This window comes from Tursiops truncatus, chromosome 2 (assembly GCF_011762595.2).
Source record: "Tursiops truncatus isolate mTurTru1 chromosome 2, mTurTru1.mat.Y, whole genome shotgun sequence".
Classification (NCBI taxonomy): Eukaryota; Metazoa; Chordata; class Mammalia; order Artiodactyla; family Delphinidae; genus Tursiops; species Tursiops truncatus.
In genome coordinates, this window is record NC_047035.1 from 140,480,224 (window position 1) to 140,499,298 (window position 19,075).

General features: G+C 43.5%; 1 protein-coding gene and 1 long non-coding RNA gene across 7 annotated transcripts in view; one reads left to right on the forward strand and one right to left on the reverse strand.

Annotated features, from left to right (window-relative positions):
• The window catches only part of PDE8A (phosphodiesterase 8A), a 134,775-nt gene extending 118,104 nt beyond the window's left edge, over nt 1-16,671 (forward strand). For all 3 annotated transcript variants that reach the window (XM_033852193.2, XM_073801435.1, XM_019945911.3), the window contains 4 exons: nt 334-466; nt 3,094-3,261; nt 15,182-15,311; nt 16,393-16,671. In XM_033852193.2, coding sequence (XP_033708084.1) covers nt 334-466; nt 3,094-3,261; nt 15,182-15,311; nt 16,393-16,499 — 538 coding nt within the window. In that variant the 3' untranslated portion in view covers nt 16,500-16,671. The remainder of the gene's footprint in view (nt 1-333; nt 467-3,093; nt 3,262-15,181; nt 15,312-16,392) is intronic.
• On the reverse strand, nt 464-15,182 carry LOC109551815 (uncharacterized). Of its 4 annotated transcripts, XR_012330295.1 has the most exons (4): nt 12,652-15,182; nt 3,009-3,283; nt 2,346-2,407; nt 464-1,881 (listed from the first exon to the last, which is right to left on the reverse strand). It is a non-coding gene; the product is annotated as an uncharacterized lncRNA (long non-coding RNA). The 4 variants fall into 4 exon arrangements; XR_012330294.1 differs by having other exon boundaries at nt 464-2,407; XR_012330293.1 differs by having other exon boundaries at nt 2,346-3,283.
• Nucleotides 16,672-19,075: the final 2,404 nt, after the last annotated feature.

Consider the following 19,075-nt stretch of genomic DNA (forward strand, 5'->3'; position numbering starts at 1 on the left):
TTTGGTCACCCCTGCTGCATTCCATCTTTTTTTATCTTAAGAACTATGTGCTTTTTACTTCAGAACGACACCACCATGAACATTGTGTCTGTAGTCTTACCCATAAGCTTCTGATTTTAACTTCTGTTCAGGTTCCCCTTGCTAACAGCAATCGAGGCAGTAAAACCTTTAACTTCCACATTCTTTTAAAGTATGCCCTGCCACTGACTTCCAGTGCATTAGAATTTTAGCCACAGTGGACATGTGTCCTAGATAATAGCTTGTTTTCAGGAACATCTGTCTGGTCTGGATCAGTAACCGGCAGCAGCCTCTCTCGTTTGTTGCCTGAAACAGGAATGACTACCGGATGCTGCGCCAGAGTATTATCGACATGGTCTTAGCCACAGAAATGACAAAGCACTTTGAGCACGTCAACAAATTTGTCAACAGCATCAACAAGCCCTTGGCAGCATTAGAGGAAGATGGGGTAAGCGAGCTGGTTGCAAAGGGAGCCTGTGTTTGGGGCCCTTATTCCTATGTGTTGTGGGGAAGCATGGGCCTAGGATATCACGAGTGTTATCATTACCCCCATTGGGCTCACTGAATTTCATTTCCATTGGTTAAAAAGTTAAAGTACAAAAACTTGGAAGGAAAAAAAAATAGGATATACAAAAATAGATATGAAAACTCTGAAGGGAGGGTCAGGTTTTAGATAAACTACCTTTAGATGGGTGGGCCATTCCTGAGCCCTTTCTCAACAGTTGCCCCCTTCCCCTCTTCTTGCGCATTTTGGGGTCCGTTGGAGCCCATGAGGTCTCTCACCAGCCACGCCCTGCCGTGCGTATTCTGTGGTAGCAGCAGCTGTCCTCTGTTGGTCTATGTCAGAGGAGGGTGGGGTTGGGAAGGATTCGGTATTTGGACCACAAGGGTGACATTATCGTTGCTCCTCATTTTTGGATTTGAGGCATGGAGCCCAGAACAACTTCCTGGCAAGGAGAACATTAACCCTTTCCCCAGGCAGGAGACCACGGCTGAGGAAGCAGCCCCGTCTGAGTTCTCATCCTAGTTCTCCTTCACCACTTCCTTGTCTGTAGAATGGGTATAACAGGTCTCAAGGCATAGGACTGATGGGCATGGCACTGAATAGATGGTATCTGTTATACTAGATTCAAGGTGAGAGCAGCACCTAGAGAACATGCTCTTCTCATGAACCCTCTTCCTCTGAGGCCCACGTGCCTGCCCTACCACCCCATGTGCACTGAACATCTCGGCATCAGCTCACAGCCTTTTCCACATTCCTCCTCGCCAGCGCCTGTCACCACGCACAGGGATGACTTATCCTCAGGCTAGGATGACAGCTCCTTGAATTCTAACTCTACTTCTGCAACTCATGTGTTAGGCCATGGCTTTTGACTATCCCTGGCTTTCTAGCTTATTACCCTTCACCCTTGTTCCTGTTTCACCTGATTGGAAACCTGTTGAGAACTCTGCTCCCTTCACCCTTCCCTGTTCTCCAGTTTGTCAGTCTGCCTTTGACTTCACTCCCTTCCCAAGGACTTGCAGAGCAGAGGCACCCACACCAGCCTCTCACTGACTCATGCCCTGCCATCCTGGAGAGGGCTGGTTATTGCCTGGGCTACTGCTCCTGGCTGACCCCATTCCCACAGAAAGAAACCACATACCTCGTAGACTTGGGTTTCCTCCATCTATTCTGGGAAGTTCCTAGACTTAGCTGAGTTTTCCATTCCACTTGACAGTCAACGTTTCTCATCTCTTTTGTCGGTACTTGGAGTTACTTCTGAGAGACTGGAAATCAGTATCCAGTGCGTCAGAGCAGGGACAAAGTATCATGAAAGAAAATGGTTTCCAGCTGGCAGTACTGTAGTCAGTGTAGTCACACACCTGAAGAGAGAAGGGTCAGCACAAACCTGGTTGGCAGTGGGAAACAAGGAGAACTACTGAGGACACTTGCAGTGTCCACTCTGGCGCTCTCCAGGAGACTAGGCAGCCTGGGCTCGGGATGCCTCCTACCCATCTTGATGGTAGATCTGTCCCCACTGAGACAGGATCATCAGGCCTTCTTAGACTACTGTGACTACGCACAGAAATCACATGACCGACTCCTGGAAAGTTGCCCGATGGGCACAGGATCAGAATGAGGAGATGCTCGCCCATGCCTCTTACCATGTTCTTTGCCCCAGGACTCCCTCTTCCAATCTGCATTTGCTTCAGGGGGCCAATAAGCAGAGAGTCCCTCACACCCTGGATTGAGATTCCATATCCAGAGGGGCTCCTTGTGAATCAGATAGCATGTGGTACTGTGAATAGACAGAATCCAGGACTAAAGGCAGAACTTAGGTTCTTACCCTGGCTCAGCTGGGTAGCTTTGGATAAGTTTCTTCACCTCTCAGAGTCCCAGGGTTCTCATCTGTAAAATGTAATAGTGTAAATAATACTGATTTTCATGCCTACCACAGGAACTTTTTGTGAGTGCAGACCAAAAGAGAATGACTAAGTCCTCTGTACACCATAAGATGTTAGGGCAGTGTTGAGGACGTATCACTATATCTGACACAGCCTCGGTACACGGACAGCTAGTTCCCAAGATCATACCTCTCACAGAGCTAGGTGATTGGAGATTGGCATGTGAGAAGCAGAGCCCCTGGTGGACTATAAGATGCTTTGTTATGAGGGCAGAGAAATCTTTTATTTTTCAGTTCACTCTGTTTTTTAGTGAATATAATAAAAGATAAAGCCAGTCTTTTGAGTGCTTACCAAGGGAGCATGATAGACGTAATAGAACAGAAAGAAAAGGTAACTGTGAGAAACAGAGTGAGAGGAAGAGCCAAAAAGAAGAGGAAAGGCAGATACGCCAACCTCCAGCGCTACCCTCTACTTCTGGGTCCTGCTGGAATCTCACTAGGCCTTGGTTTTCCCGTTTGTAGAGTAAGGGGCCAAGCTCAGTCCGCAGAGTATCGTCCGCACTGTTTTGTGAGATCCTAACTTGTAGGTCCTGGGCAGCGCCTTACCGTGGTTACAGTGGGACCGCAGGAGTAAACCGGCTTGGTACCTGGGGCCCCATTTTGATTGCTTTGAATTCCACTCATGTTTTAGGAAACTGATAAAAATCAAGAAGCCATAATCACTATGCTCAGAACTCCAGACAACCGCAGTTTGATCAAACGAATGCTGATTAAGTGTGCTGATGTGTCCAATCCCTGCCGACCCCTGGAGCAGTGCATTGAGTGGGCCGCACGTATCTCAGAAGAATATTTTTCTCAGGTAAGATGCAGCTTCTTAATTCCTTAAGTAAAAGAGAGAGAAACACCATAAGGACCGTAAGAAGTAATGGACTTAAAACTAGGAAGTAGAGTTCTAAATGCAATTCTGTCCTTGAAGAACATTGCCTGTATTACAGGCTTACTGGTTATAATTCTTTTAGTTTTCCCTTGTCTGAAGATGTATTTTATTTTGCCTTCATTCTTGCCAGATATTTTCACTGGATATTTGACATTTTCTCCTAATAGGACTTTAAAGATGTTAATTACACTGTTGTCTGCCCTTCATAGTCTCTCTGGGTAGGAAAAATTTCTTGTGAGGCAGAAAAAAAATTAGAAAATATAGTGGCTAAAATTTTTCCAAATTTAGTGAAAGATACATACATACAGATTTAAGAAACCCAACAACTCCTAACCCATGCCCAGGCACGTCGCAGTCAAGCAGCTACAAGCCAAAGATACAGAAGAAATTTTGAAACCACCCAGAGAAAAATGATAAGATTACTTATAAAGAGAACAGTGATTCTCATCTTTTATAAATTCATGTCAGAAACTATGAAGGCCAGAAGACACTGTGGAACAACATCTTTAAAATGCTGTTAGGAGAAAACTGTCACCCTGGAATTCTGTATCCAATGAAAATATCCTTCAAGAATGAAGGCAAAAGAAACACATTGTGAGACAAGGAAAAGCTAACAGAATTCATCACCAGTAAACCTGCAATGTAAGAAATGCTAAAGGAAGTTCTTAAGGCTGAAAGGAAATGATACTAGATATAAACTTGGATCTTTAGGAAGGAATGAAAAGCACCAAAAATGGTAACTAGCAAAACCACAATGAAATATCACCTCATATCTGTCAGAATGGCTATTATCAAAAAGATAAGAAATAACAAGTGTTGTCAAGGATGTGGAGAAAAGAGAGCCCTTACGCATTGTTGGTGGGAATGTAAATTGGTGCAGCCAGTATAGAGGTTCCTCGAAAAATTAAAAATAGAACTACCCCATAATCCAGCGATTCTACTTCTGGGTATTTATCCAAAGAAAACAAAAACACGAACCCCAAAAGCTGTACACACCCCCATGTTCATTGCAGCATTATTTACAATAGCCAAGTTGGAAACAACCTAAACATCTACTGATGGGTCAAGTGGGTAAGAAGGGGGGGGGGGGGTGGTGTGTGTGTGTGTGTGTGTGTGTGTGTGTGTGTGTGTGTGTGTGTGTGTGTGTGTGTGTGTGTGTGTGTGTGTGTGTGTACACACACACACGCAGTATTTAGCCGTTAAAAGAGAATGAACTCTTGCCATTTTTGACAACATGGATGGACCTTAAGGGCTTTATGCTAAGCGAAAAAGACAGGTACCATATGATCTTACTTATATGTGGAATCTTACAGAGAACAGATTGGTGGTTGCCAGATGAGTGAGTTGGGATGCAAAATTGGTGAAGGGAGTCAAAAGGGTACAAACTCCTAGTTATGAAGTAAATAAGTCACGGGGTTATAATGTACAGCATGGCAACTGTAGTTAATACAGTACTGTATATTTGAAGGTTGCTAAGAGAGTAGATGTTAAAAGTTGTTATTACCAGAAGAAAATTCTGTAACTATATATGGTGTCAGATGTTAACTAGGTTTATTATGGTGATCATTTTGCAATATATGCAAATATCGAATCATTATGTTGTACACCTGAAACTAATATAGTGTTGTATGTCAATTATAACTAAATAAAAATAAAAAGACAAAACACTTTAAAAAATGGTAAACAGCTGGGTAACTATAAAAGATTTTTTCCTCCTTTTAATTTCTCTAAATACATAGAACTATTTTAAGCACAAATTATAACATTGCATTGTAGAGGATAAAATAATTGAAATCATACAGAATGTGTTCTCCAGCCGCAGTGGAATTAAATCAGAAATCAGTAACAGTAAGGTATCTAGGTAAACACCAACTATTCAGAAATTGACAACACATTCCTATATAATCCATAGGTCAGATAAAAGAAATTAGAAAATATATAGAATTAAATGTTAATAAAAGTATATTAAAATTGTGGGATGCAACTAAAAGTGATTAGAAGGGACATTTATAATTAGAGAAAAAGCCCTAAAGTTAATGACTTAGATTTCTCTTTAAGAAACTAGAAAAAGAAGACAAAGTAAAGCCAAAGTAAGTAAGAAAGAAATAATAAATGTAAGAGCAAAAAATGAGGAAATAGAAAACAGACAGTAGAAAAAATTACAGGAGACAAAATGGTGGAGTAGAAAGGACTTGAGTGCATCTTCTCTTACGAAAACACAAAAATCACAACTGACTGCTTAACAACCATCAACAAAAAAAGACTGGAACCTACCAAAAAAGATATTCAACATCCAAAGACAAAAAGCCACAACGAGATGGTAGGAGGGGCACTTTCACAATATAATCAAATCCCATACCCACCAGGTGGGCGACCCACAAACTGGAAAATATATATCATAGAGGCTCTCCAACAGGAGTGAGAGTTCTAAACCCCACGTCAGGCCTCCCCAGCCTGGGGGTCTGGCATCAGGAGGAGGAGCCCCCAGAACATTTGACTTCGAAGGCCAGTGGGGCTTGAGTGCAGGAGCTCCACAGGACTGGGGGAAACAGACTCCACTCTCGGAGGGCACACACAAGGTTTCACATCCACTGGAACCCAGGGCAAAGCAGTGACTCCATATGAGCTTGGGCCAGACCTACCTGTGGGTCTTGGAGGGTCTCCTGAGGAGATGGGCGTCATCTGTGGCCCACTGCCAGGGCAAGGACACTGGCGGCAGAGGCCCCTACGGGATATTCCTTGGTGTGAGCTCTCCTGGAGGTTGCCATTTTGGCACTGAGACCTGGCCCCACCCAACAGCCTGCAGGATCCAGTGCTGGGATGCCTCAGGCCAAACTACCAACAGGGTGGGAACACAGCCCCAGCCATCAACAGACAGGCTGCCTGAAGTTGTCCTGAGCTCACAGCCACCTCTAGACACACCCCTTGACATGGCCCTGCCCATCAGAGGGACAAGATCCAGCTCCACCCACAAGTGGGCAGACACCAGTCCCTCCCATGAAGAAACCTACACAAGCCCCTGGACCAACCTCACCCACCAGGGGGCACACACCAGAAGCAAGAAGAACTACAGTCCTGCAGCCCAAGGAACGGAGCCCACAAACACAGAAAGTTAGACAAAATGAGATGGCAGAGAAATATGTTCCAGACAACGGAACAAGATAAAACCCTGGAACAACTACTAAGTGAAGTGGAGATAGGCAGTCTGCCTGAAAAAGAATTCAGAATAACAATAGTAAAGATGATCCAAGATCATGGAAAAAGAATGGAGGCACAGACTGAGAAGATACAAGAAATGTTTAACAAAGAGCTAGAAGATTTAAAGAACAAACAGAGATGAACAATACAATAACTGAAATGAAAAATACAGTAGAAGGAATCAACAGCAGAATAAATGAAGTAGTAGAACAAATAAGGGAGCTGGAAAACAGGTTGGTGGAAATCACTGCTGCAGAACAGAAAAGAGAAGAAACAATGAAAAGAAATGAAGACAATCTCAGAGACCTCTGGGACAACATTAGATGCACCAAAATTCACATTATAGGGGTCCCAGAAGGAGAAGAGAGAGAGAAAGGGCCTGAGAAAATATCTGAAGAGAAGAGATAATAACCGAAAACTTCCCTAACACAGGAAAGGAAACACTCAAGTCCAGGAAACGCAGAGAGTCCCATACAGGTTAAACCCAAGGAGGAACGCACTGAGACACATATTAATAAAACTGACAGAAATTAAAGACAGAGAAAAGCAACAAATAGCATACAAGGGAATCCCCAATTTTTCAGCAGAAATTCTGCAGGCCAGAAGAGAGGGGCAAGATATATTTAAAGTGATGAAAGGGAAAAACCTACAACCAAGAATACTCTACCCAGCAATGCTCTCATTCAGATTTGATGGAGAAATCAAAAGCTTTACAGACAAGCAAAAGCTAAGAGAATTCAGTACCACCAAACCAGCTTTACAACAAATGCTAAAGGAACTTTACAACTACAAACAATTACAAATGGGAGAGCTCACCAGTAAAGGCAAACATACAGTAAAGGTAGGGAATCATCCACACACAAATATGATATCAAAACCAGCAAAGAGGTTTTGAGGAGAGTACAAACACAGGATATTGGAAATCCATTTGAAACTAAGAGACCAGCAACTTAAAACAATCTTGTATATATATAGACGGCTATATCAAAACGTCATGGTAACCGCAAACCAAAAAACTACAATAGAAAACAAAAAAAAAGCAATCCAAACACAATACTAAAGATGGCCATCAAATCACAAGAGAACAAAAGAGGTACGGAAGAAAAAAGACCTACAAAAACAAATCTAAAACAGTTAACATACATATCGATAATTACCTTAAATGTAAATGGATTAAATGCTCCAACCAAAAGACATAGACTGGCTGAATGGTTACAAAAACAAGGCCCCCTATATATGCTGTCTACAAGAGACCCACTTCAGATCTAGGGACACATACAGACTGAAAGTAAGGAGATGGAAAAAGGTATTCTATGCAAATGGAAATCAAAAGAAAGCTGGAGCAGCAATACTCGTATCAGACAAAATAGACTTTAAAGACTGTTTTAAGAGACAGAGAAGGACACTACAGAATGATCAAGGGATCAGTCCAAGAAGAAGGTATAATACTTGTAAATATATATGCACCCAACATAGGAGCACTTCATGATATAAGGCAAATTGCTGACAGCCATAACGGGAGAAATCAACAGTAACACAATAATAGTGAGGGACTTTAACACCCCACTTACATCACTGGACAGATTATCCAGACAGAAAATCCGTAAGGAAACACAGGCCTTAAATGACACATTAGAGCAGATGGACTTAATCGATATTTATAGAGCATTCCATCCAAAAGCAGCAGAATACCCATTCTTCTCAAGTGCACATGGAAATTCTCCAGGATAGATCACATGCTGGGCTATAGAGCAAGCCTCAGTAAATTTAAGAAAACTGAAATCATATCAAGCATCTTTTCCAACCACAAGGCTATAAGATTAGAAATCAACTACAAGAAATAAAAACTAAAAAACACAAACACGTGGAGGCCAAACAATATGTTAGTAAACAGCCAGTGGATCACTGATGAGATCAAAGAGGAAATCAAAAAATACCTAGAGACAAATGAAAATGAAAGCATGACAATCCAGAACCTATGGGACATAGCTAAAGAAGTTCTAAGAGGGAATTTTATAGGTATACAATCTTACCTCAGGAAACAAGGAAAAAATCTCAAGTAAACAACCTAACCTTACACCTAAAGCAACTAGAGAAAGAAGAACAAACAAAACCCAAAGTTAGTAGAGGGAAAGAAATCACAAAGATCAGAGCAGAAATAAATGAAATAGAAATGAAGAAAACAGAAAAAAATCAATGACACTAAAAGCTGGTTCTGTGAAAAGATAAAATTGATAAACCTTTTTCTTGAGAAAACTCATCAAGACAAAAAGGGAGAGGGCTCAAATTGATAAAATTAGAAATGAAAAAGAAGTTACAACTGACAACACAGAAATACAAAGGATCATAAGAGACTACTCCAGGCAATCATATGCCAATAAACTCGACAACCTAGAAGAAATGGACAAATTCTTAGAAAGGTACAACCTTCCCAGACTGAACCAGGAAGAAATAGAAAATATGAACAGACCAATCACAAGTAATGAAATTGAAACTGTGATTAAAAATCTTCCAACAAACAAAAGTCCAGGACCAGAGGGCTTCACAGGCAAATTCTATCAAACATTTAGAGACGAGTTATTGGAAAAGGTACTTTGTATGATTTTGATCTTTTAAAATTCATTGACTTGTTTTGTGGCCTAACATACATATATTCTATCCTGGAGAATGTTCCATCTGCACTTGAGAAAAATATGTTCTGTTTTTGGGTGAATGTTCTCTATGTCTATTGGGTCCAGTTGGTTAACAGTGTTGTTCAAGTCCTTAGTTCCTTATTGATCTGGCTGTTCTATCCATTATTCAAAGTGTGTTATTGAAGTCTCCAACTATTATTGTAGAAGTGTCTGTTTCTCCCTTCAGTTGTCAGTGTTTTCTTCATATATTTTGGAACTCCAATTGTTTGGTCCATATGTGCTTATAATTGTTAAATCTTCTTGGTGAATTGACCCATTTGTTAATAATGTCCTTTGTCTCTTAGAACCATTTTTGACTTAAAGTCTTTTTTGTCTGATATTACCAAAGCCACCTCAGCTTCCTTTTGGTTATCTGCATGGAATATCTTTTTCCATCCTTTCACTTTCAACCTATGTCCTGGTATCTAATGTAAGTGAGTTTTTGTAGACAAAGTATAGTTGGATCATGTGTTTTTATCCATTCTGCCAGCTGTGCCTTTAGATTGGGGAGTTTAATCCATTTACATTTAAAATAATTACTGACAGAGAAGGACATACTTTTGCCACTTTGTCTTATGCATGTCTTATAGCTTTTTTGTCCCTCATTTTTTCCATTACCGCCTTTGTGTTTGATTCTTTTTGTGGCACCATGTTTGATCCACTTCTCATTTCCTTTGCAGATATTCTATGGGTAACTTTTTTTTTTACTGTTACCGTAGAAATTACATTATAACATCCTGAAGTTCTAGCAGTTTATTTTAAGTTGATACCAGCCTATATTTCAGTTGTATACACAAACTCCTCTACAGCTCTGTTTCTCCACCCCACCTTTTTTTTTTTTTTTTAAATACATTTCTTTATTTTTTGGCTGCACTGGGTTTTCGTCACTGGGCACAGGCTTTCTCTGGTTGCGGTGAGCGGGGGCTACTCTTCATTGCAATGCATGGTCTTCTCATTGCGGTGGCTTCTCGTTGCAGAGCATGGGCTCTAGGTGCACGGGCTTCAGTAGTTGTGGCACACAGGTTCAGTAGTTGTGGCTCAAGGGCTCTAGAGTGCAGGCTCAGTAGTTGTGGCGCACAGGCTTAGTTGCTCCGCGGCATGTGGGATCTTCCCAGACCAGGGCTCGAACCCATGCCCCCTGCATTGGCAGGTGGATTCTTAACTACTGCGGCACCAAGGAGGTCCCCCACTTTGTTCTTGATGTCACAAATATGTTCTTGATGTCACAGTTTATATATTGTGTGCCTATTAACACAGATTTGTAGTTTTTATGCACTTGTCTTTTAAATCCTGTAGAAAATAAAAAGTGGAATTTCAAGCCAAAATTGCAATAATACTCTTTTTCATATGTGCTTATGTATTTACCTTTACTGGAGATCTTTATATCTTTATGACTTTAAGTTGCCATCTAGCTTCCTTTCACTTCAACCTGAAAAGACTCCCTTTATCATTTCTTGTAGGCTAGATCTAGTGGTAATAAATTTTCTCTGCTTTTGTCTATCTGGGAATGTCTTCATTTCTTCCTCATTTTTGAAGGACAGTTCTGCCAGATATAGAATTCTGGGTTGACAGTTTTTTTTTCTTTTAGCCCCTTATGTAATTATCCCAGTGCCTACTGGCCTCCAAGGTTTCTGCTGAGAAATCAGCTGATCGTCTTATTGAGACTGTCTTCTTGTGTGTATGTGATGAGTCACTTTCCTCTTGCTGCTTTCGAGATTCTCACTTTGTCTTGGCTTTTGACAGTTTGGTTATAATGTGTTTCAATATGGTTGTTTTGGGGTTCATCCTACTTGGAGTCGTTTACCTTCTTGGATTTGTAGATTTGTGTTTCTCTTCAAGTTACGGCAGTTACAGGCTATTATTTCTTCCTCTTTTTTTTGAATTTTTTTTTTTTTATAAAGCAGGATCATTAGTTATCTATTTTATACATATTGGTGTATATATTGTCAATACCAATCTCCCAGTTCATCCCACCAACACTATCCACGCCCCCGCTTTCCCCCCTTGGTATCCGTACGTTTGTTCTCTACATCTGTGTCTCTATTTCTGCCTTGCAAACTGGTTCATCTACCATTTTTCTAGATTCCACATATATGCGTTAATATATGGTATTTGTTTTTCTCTTTCTGACTTACTTCACTCTGTATGGCAGTCTCTAGGTCCATCCACGTCTCTGCAAATGACCCAGTTTCGTTCCTTTTTATGCCTGAGTAATATTCCATTGTATACATGTACCACATCTTCTTTATTCATTCGTCTGTCAGTGGGCATTTAGGTTGCTTCCATGACCTGGCTATTGTAAAGAGTGCTGCAGTGAACATTGGGTGCATGTGTCTTTTTGAATTATGGTTTTCTCTGGGTATATGCCCAGTGGGCTATTATTTCTTTAAATAATCTCTGCTGTTTTTTTTTTTTCTCTTTTCTCTTTCCTACACTCTGATAATGCATGTATTTGTTTGAGGTTTCCTGTAAATTACTTAGGGTCTTGTCACTTTTATTTCTTTTTCTTTCTCCTCTTCAGACTTGATAATTTCAAATGTCCTATCTTCAAATTTTTATTGATTCTTTCTTCTACCTGCTCAGATCTGCTGTTGAACCCCCTCTAGTGAATTTTTCAATTCACTTTTTGTGTTTTTCAGCTCCAGAATTGTTATTCGGCTCTTCTTTATAATTTCTGTCTCTTTATTGATACTCTCATTTTGTTCATATATCATTTTCCTGATTTCCTTTAGCATTTAATCCATGTTTTCTTTTAGCACTAGTGCATATTTGAGATAGTTGTTTTGAAGTCTTTAATAAATCATTGCGGGTACCTCTTTAGGGATGGTTTCTGCCAATTTATTTTCTTCTTTTGAATGGGTTATGTTTTTCTGTTTCTTTGGGCTTGTGATTTCTTCTGTTGTTGAAAATTGGACGTTTAAAAACAGCCACCTCTCCCAGTCTTTGCACTTTGGCTCTGTGCCAGGAAAGTCTCGCTAATTATCTGGGCATGCTCTGAGTCTTGGGGTTAGCCCAGTGTGAAAGCTTACGGTCTCTTCAGGTCTTTTCTGAGCATGTCTTGCCCGAGACATTTCCCCTCTATATACAGCTGCTTTTGAATATCTTAATTTTCCCAAGAGGCTTTTCCTTGGGGCCTTAAATGGTGCATTTGTTTGTCTCCACCTGTAATCTCTTACCCCAGGCATCTGTGTGTCTGTCATCTCCATGCAGCTTTCCCAGGCAGTAACCATTGCTTTTCCACCTGAGAGCTGGATTAGGTGAAATAGAGGCTAGTCCTTTAGACAAACTCCAGACAGGTTGGAATGTTGTAAATGAGGTCAGCTCTACACTCCTTCCAGTTCGATTTAAACAGTTGAGAGCTGGGCTGCTGTCTCATCTGGACCAAGACTGTGCTAGGGAGGAGTGGGGCAAGGGTGAGTAAAAATACCATGACACTTCCTACCATTTTGAATATGACTTTTTCTTGATTGGAGATTCACTTGGTTACTGTAGAATCTTTGAGTGTCTCCCAGGCATGGAGATCTCATTGGTGGCCTAGAAGTGGGGCATGGGCACGGAGGACTTCAGTGGCAAACAGTGGTCTTCAAAAGCGAATAAGGGCTTGAGAAGCTCCATGTACCTGTCACATTGGGCCAAAGAGAAGAAATACAAGCATGAGCGTTTTCATTGCCCTTCAACAAGGCAGCTGCTTCCATGTGGAGGGGAGGGCAGGCCTAGAGTGCAGCACTGACAGAAAAGCCTCTGGAGCCATGAACTGCTGAGCTCAGTGAGCCTCTGCTATGGCTTTCCCAAGAGAGCTGGTTCATTATCCAGCACGACCAGGGGGGAGTGCCAGGAGAGCACCCACCCTGTGGTACTGCTCTCTGAGCCAGACAGGCCAGTGGGCTGTGAACCTGAGGCTATTCCTGCACCCTCCACCCCTTCCCATACACACCAGGGCAGAGACTCACGTAGAGCTAACCCTGCAATTTCCTGCGACAGCACTGGGGGATGGGGCTGCCAGCCTGTGGCCTAACAGCAGAGGCTTCACCAGCCAGCAGAGGCCAAGACTTGTCAGTATTCCCTACTTAGTCTCTTCCCAGAGCACCCTCACCCTACCTTCCACACCTCCTGGAGTGTGCTCCTGGCCGGACAACTGGTGTAGATAGTCTCTGCCCTGCCTCTCAGGGCTCCCTGGCCTGTACAATCCTAGTCAAGCGTGTGCGACTTGGCTCTCTGGCCTGGAGCAGCAGGGGCTCTTACTGCTGGCTTCTGCCCTGACCCATAGTCTAGCACCATCCACCTGAACACAGGGAGCACAGGCCTCTTTCTTAGCCCTGTCCCCGGCACCCTCAACACCCACCTAGCATAAGTACATCTCTGCAGCACAGTGCTGGGTACAGTCCCTCCTAGGGAAACCCCCAAAGGTTACCTGCTGCCCCCAAGTGGAGATTCCATGTTGAGAGCTGTAGTGAGTCATTGTCACTTCCAGGGAAAGTCACCTGCCGTTAGCTGTGGGGCCTAGTTCTTCCAGTCGCCCGGGCCTCGGATCCACCTGTGTGCAGGGCAGGGTGACTTCTAACCAGTCCCTGCGGCCCTGCTGGTGACTGCCAGGCCTCAGCCAAGACAGCAGAACAGAAGTGGAACGGAGCAGGGGAGGCAGCTGCTGGCCAGTTGTCAAGATCAACAAGGGGGACTGGCCCAGTTTGCCCTGTGAGAACAGTTCCAGGGGTAAGAGTTGGATGGACAGGCTCCCAAGCCCCAAGAGTAGGTTTTCTTGTGGTCCCGCTGAACACCTGAATTCTTGTCCCAGTGCTGGCCGCTCAAGAAATGTCCTCCACTCTCCCACAGCCCCAGATGGCCCAGAGTTCAGCCACCAGAGTCAGGCTTCTGGCAGATGGCCGAGCACACCACGTACCTCCTGTCCTCAGCCCTTGCTCTCACTGACCGGCCCTCCACAGGCCACGACTGGTCAACAATTTATCTCGTCCCAGTATCGCCACCCCTCTGTCATCGTCTCACTATACCTGGCCTAACAGGGCAGCCTGCCCGGACCATCAGGAACAATGATCCAGGTGCCCCTGAGGACAGCTGTGCCTTCCAGAGCCAGAGGATGGCTCCAGCCCTTCTAGCCAGGCCCGCCCCGGCCTTACTTGTCTTACACTCAGTCCCCGTCATCCTGCCCCTTGTGTGACCCTCTGCTTAACTCTCAGCCCTGGTTGCCTGCTCCAGCAGGGACCTCTCGGTGATTCTAATCGCACCTCATTCCCACCTCGTTCCAGGAAGACCTCCTGCTTCATCATCATCCTCCAGGCATCCCCTCATCCTTTTCTCCAGGACCCTTTGATGAAAGCAACCTTATGAATAAAAAGAACAAGAAACTCCTTTATATCTTTCAAGATACACTTGCCTTTTCCCCCAGGATCTTAATTATATTTTCAGTTTTTTACAAATCTTTCTGGAATCCTGAAGATGTTCTGGAAGCGTCTATCAAAGTACATAAAAAACTCATCCCAGAGCTCTTTTTTACCTCAAATGTGTTCATAACTTTTTCAAATAAAATAATTTGGCCCAAGATGAGAAGCAGCCACTTGTCCCTTCTCTGTGAAGGGGGCTGTTTCTCACTCACCATTGCCGCCCTGGATCAGGCCCTTGAAACGCCTGCTGGGTGGGAGGATGGCTGAGCTGACTAGGTGCTCATGCACCGCAGGTACCATTTGCAGTCGTACCTCAGGAGCTTCAGCAAGAGGTTTCCAGGTGTTGAAAATGTGGGTTGGGTTGGGGTGTCCTTGGTGCCCCTGGCATAGAGCAGCCCCCATCGGGGACGACGTGGTATGTAGTGGCAGATCCGGGTTGTTGGCTGGTGCTGCGATCGGCTTCTCCCCACGAGCACTCTGGGCTGCCAGGAGAGGCTTTTGGCAGAGGGGTTGCTGCTGACGGGGAGTGGAGCCAGATACTGGAGTCTCGTAATTCTGGCATTTTCTGCTTTGCAGACTGATGAAGAGAAGCGACAGGACTTGCCTGTGGTGATGCCAGTTTTTGACAGAAATACCTGCAGCATCCCCAAATCCCAAATCTCTTTCATTGACTACTTCATCACAGACATGTTTGCTGCTTGGGACGGTAAGAACGCTTTGAGCATATTTCCCTCAGTAACGGGGAACTGCATATTAAGTAGTGCATAGTGTAGTTTTTGACTGTAGATATGTTTGGGGGCTCAGACTTTGAAGAAGGGCTGAGGAGAAGCAGTGAGCTGACACCGAGGGCCGTGAGGGCGGGGTGCTCTCTGTACTTTTCCTCCTCAGCTGCCCCTGGCCCCAGGGGCTAGACGTTGTTGTGCCGGTTTCATAGATGAGAGGATCGAACTTGGGGCTGCACAGCTGGTGGTGGAGAGCCCACGATTCAGAAACACTTATGTTGACTCCAAACCCCACGTCGTTCTGTGGGAGCCCTTTTGCCATCTGCTCCCCCAGCTTCTCCCGCCTCACGTGGTAGCCTACCCGAGAGCAGGCTGGTCTCTGACGGGTACACGTCCCTCTTCTTTAACCTCAAGTGCCTGCAGGAGCCTGTCACGTAAAGGACTCTCAGGGAAGGGGCCCCACTAATACTCCCTGTCCAGATCCATGGGCAGGAGACAAACCCCCATCTCAGGGTGCTGGGAGGTGGGGGAAGGACGACTCAGACGGTGGAAAGAGCTGCAGCTTTGGGGCCAGACTGCAGGCTCTGCCGCTCCTTGAGTCCAGATTCATGGTCTCTCCTGGCCCCATTTTCTTCGTATGTAAAATGACTTGCTCCCCACTCATGCCCTAGGGCATGTGCTGCAGGTGGAAGATGGTGGTATAAATTAGGGTGGGGGGGGAGCAGGGAGACACACCCAGGAGAGCCAGTCAGGGCCTAGGGCCTGGCTCCTGGCACCCTGGGCCCCAAAGGTGCTGATCAAATGGTGAGTATGCAGATGAGCTCCCTTCTGCTTCATCTACCAGTTGTCAGCTCACCAGGTGGTTACAGAGGAGCTGCTGGCACTGAGCACAGGACTTGGCTTTAGTTCATTCCGGCCACTGGGTTTGCTGTGTCTGCTGAGCACTGTGCAGTTGTCTGCTCCTGTCTGCCCCTCTTCCGTAAAATGCTCTCTCCTTAGAAAGCCTCTAAGTCTAAATTTACTGAGGCTGTGAAAGGGTATCACAGTGCCATCTTTTTTCTCTAGCCTTTGTAGACCTGCCTGAGTTAATGCAGCATCTTGACAACAATTTTAAATACTGGAAGGGACTGGATGAAATGAAGCTGCGGAGCCTCCGCCCACCTCCTGAATAGTGGGCAGCACTGCCTGGGGCCCTGACGCTGTGTCCCTCCAGTCACTTGGGATTCCTGAGGGCAGTCAGATTTCCTTGGTCCTTTCGTCCTCCGGTCTGCAGAGCCTGTAAGAGCACACAGGGACGTCGGCAACCTTCTGTAGCCACCATCTGATGCCATTGCCATAAAGTGAGACTTAGTCCACTCAAGGTACCTGGGCCTGCTGCGGGGGCGCTTCAGAAAGTCACGTGAGAACCATGGTTTGCATTCACGTCCGTTAAAACATGAGCGCGGGACTGCCCCCGCGAAGGACGGTGATGGATTTCCTGCCAGTGACAGAGGGTGTCTTGTTCCAGTTTCTCTGTTATGTTTAGCACTTAAGAACAGCTAATGGCAATCGGATCTTTTTTCACATCGTAGAAGGTGCAATGACTTCTCTTTTAAAATTGAACAGAAAATGCAAAGAAATTTTGAAGTTATTAATATCAATTATTAAAATGTTTTATTTATTTTATTAGAAGTTCAATATTTTCTATGAATTTAAAAATACTTCAAAGCCAAAGCCAACTTTTAAATGCCATAACCAAATTTACATGATTCATATTCATTAAATATGTATTACTTTGTGTACAGACTGACTTATTTTCATAATGCAAATTTAAAATACAAAATGACATTTTTACTGCACTATAGAAATATTTGTGTATGTTAAACTTTCCTGATTGATGCTAATTGGGAAAAGCTGTTTTGTGGGTGGGTCTGATTCTAGAAGCACTCAACGAGAAGGGCTCCTATACAGCAACCAGAGCTCAGAAACTGCTCTAGTTGTCTGACGGGCTTTGCAGGTGACTCCCCAAAGTGAAAGAAACTAGGACTTCACACTTTTTTCCTAAAATTTTATAATTGAATTTCCAAAAGTCTGCCTTATTTTATACAGTGTTTCTATGAAATATTCTCCATAAAAACAGAGAAAATGCAGTATTTAGTGAATTGACATTTTATAACCAATCTGTTTTCATCTGCATTTTGCTTCCTGAAATTTATAAAGGTTCTGTATCTTCACATTTTGAACAAAAGTAGTACCATAAAAAATGACACATGATGACATGTCAAAGCGCTTGCTGTTTCCTTTTAAACTTGTTTTGTTCCAGATAAAAGTGAAATTAAACTATTTGTTTTTAAGACAAAATGTGCCACCTTTTCTTTGAAGTTTTATACTACTTACTTAAAATACTTTTTTTTTCTCCCTGTAAATAAAGAAGATACCTTTATTTTACAGAAAAAAGATGAATGGTTAAATGACTTTTTCAGGGTCACAAAGGGCCAGGTGAATATGTTGACAAATTCTCAGATACCTTAATTAATTCACCAGTTGGTACCCATTCAGAGAGATCATGCACCCTGGAGGGGCTCTCAGGGATGGGTCCTGGGTACCTGATGCCCATTCAGAGATGTCAGGGCACTCTGGAGGTCTGACAAGGCCAGCCCCTCAGGGGTCTCTTTGTCTAAAGAAACAAAGGCCCCTTTTCCCTGTGTGGAGACATGTGACCGAAGTTGATAACTGTGGACTGATGTGGGAAGAAAGCCCTCTCTGCTCCTCTAGGTGCCAGGAAAGAAAAGGAAATGATCCCACAAGGAACTCAACCATCATGAGGTAGAGACAGAAAAATCAGAAGGAGACTTTAAGTATCTTAACATGTTTGAAGAGGTACAAGAAGCAATAGAAACCAATTAGGTAAACCAAAGTAGTTTTGAAAAAAATAAGATTTGAAAAAGAACCAAAGAATCATTCTAGGTATGAAGGATACAGTCATCAAAACAAATGGAGGGACTTCCCTGGTGGTCCAGTGGCTAAGACTCCACTCTCCCAATGCAGGGGGTGCAGGTTCCATCCCTGATCAGGGAGCTAGATCCCCATGCATATTGCAACTAAGAGCCACATGCCACAACTAAAGATCCCGCATGCCACAACTAAAAGATCCCTCATGCCGCAACTAAGACCAGCACAGCCAAATGAATAAATAAATAAATAAATGTGTTTGTTTTTTTTTTTTTAAAAAGGAGAACTTCTGTACAGGTTTAACAGGAAACCAGACATAACTAAAGAGAGAATTAGTAAATTGGAAGACTTAAGGAAATGACTCAGCATGCAGCACAGAGATTAAAAATGGAAAATGTGAAAGCAAAGTTAAAATACGGAGGGTAGAATGAAATGCTTCAAAATGTGTCGAAACTAGGTGATCCAGAGGGGAGAAGAAATGGGGAGAAGCACTATCCAGAGAAAGCCTGCGAGTCCCTCAGGACTTGACAGATGCAAGTCCATGTATTTACAGGGCACATCAAATCCCAAGTAGGAGGAATAAACAACACAGTAAAACTGCAGAGCATTGAGCTCCAAGAGTAAAAGCTGTGAGAGAGGACAGATGGCTCACAAAGGAACTAGTGTTAGACTGCCATCAGACTCTTCTCATGTGCAACAACCAAAAGACAAAGGAGTGATATACTGTGGAAAAAACTGCTGGAAGAGATACTTCGTTAACATGAGTTCAGAAAGAAGAAGTAGGGTATAGAAAGCAGTGGTAAACAGACACTGGTAA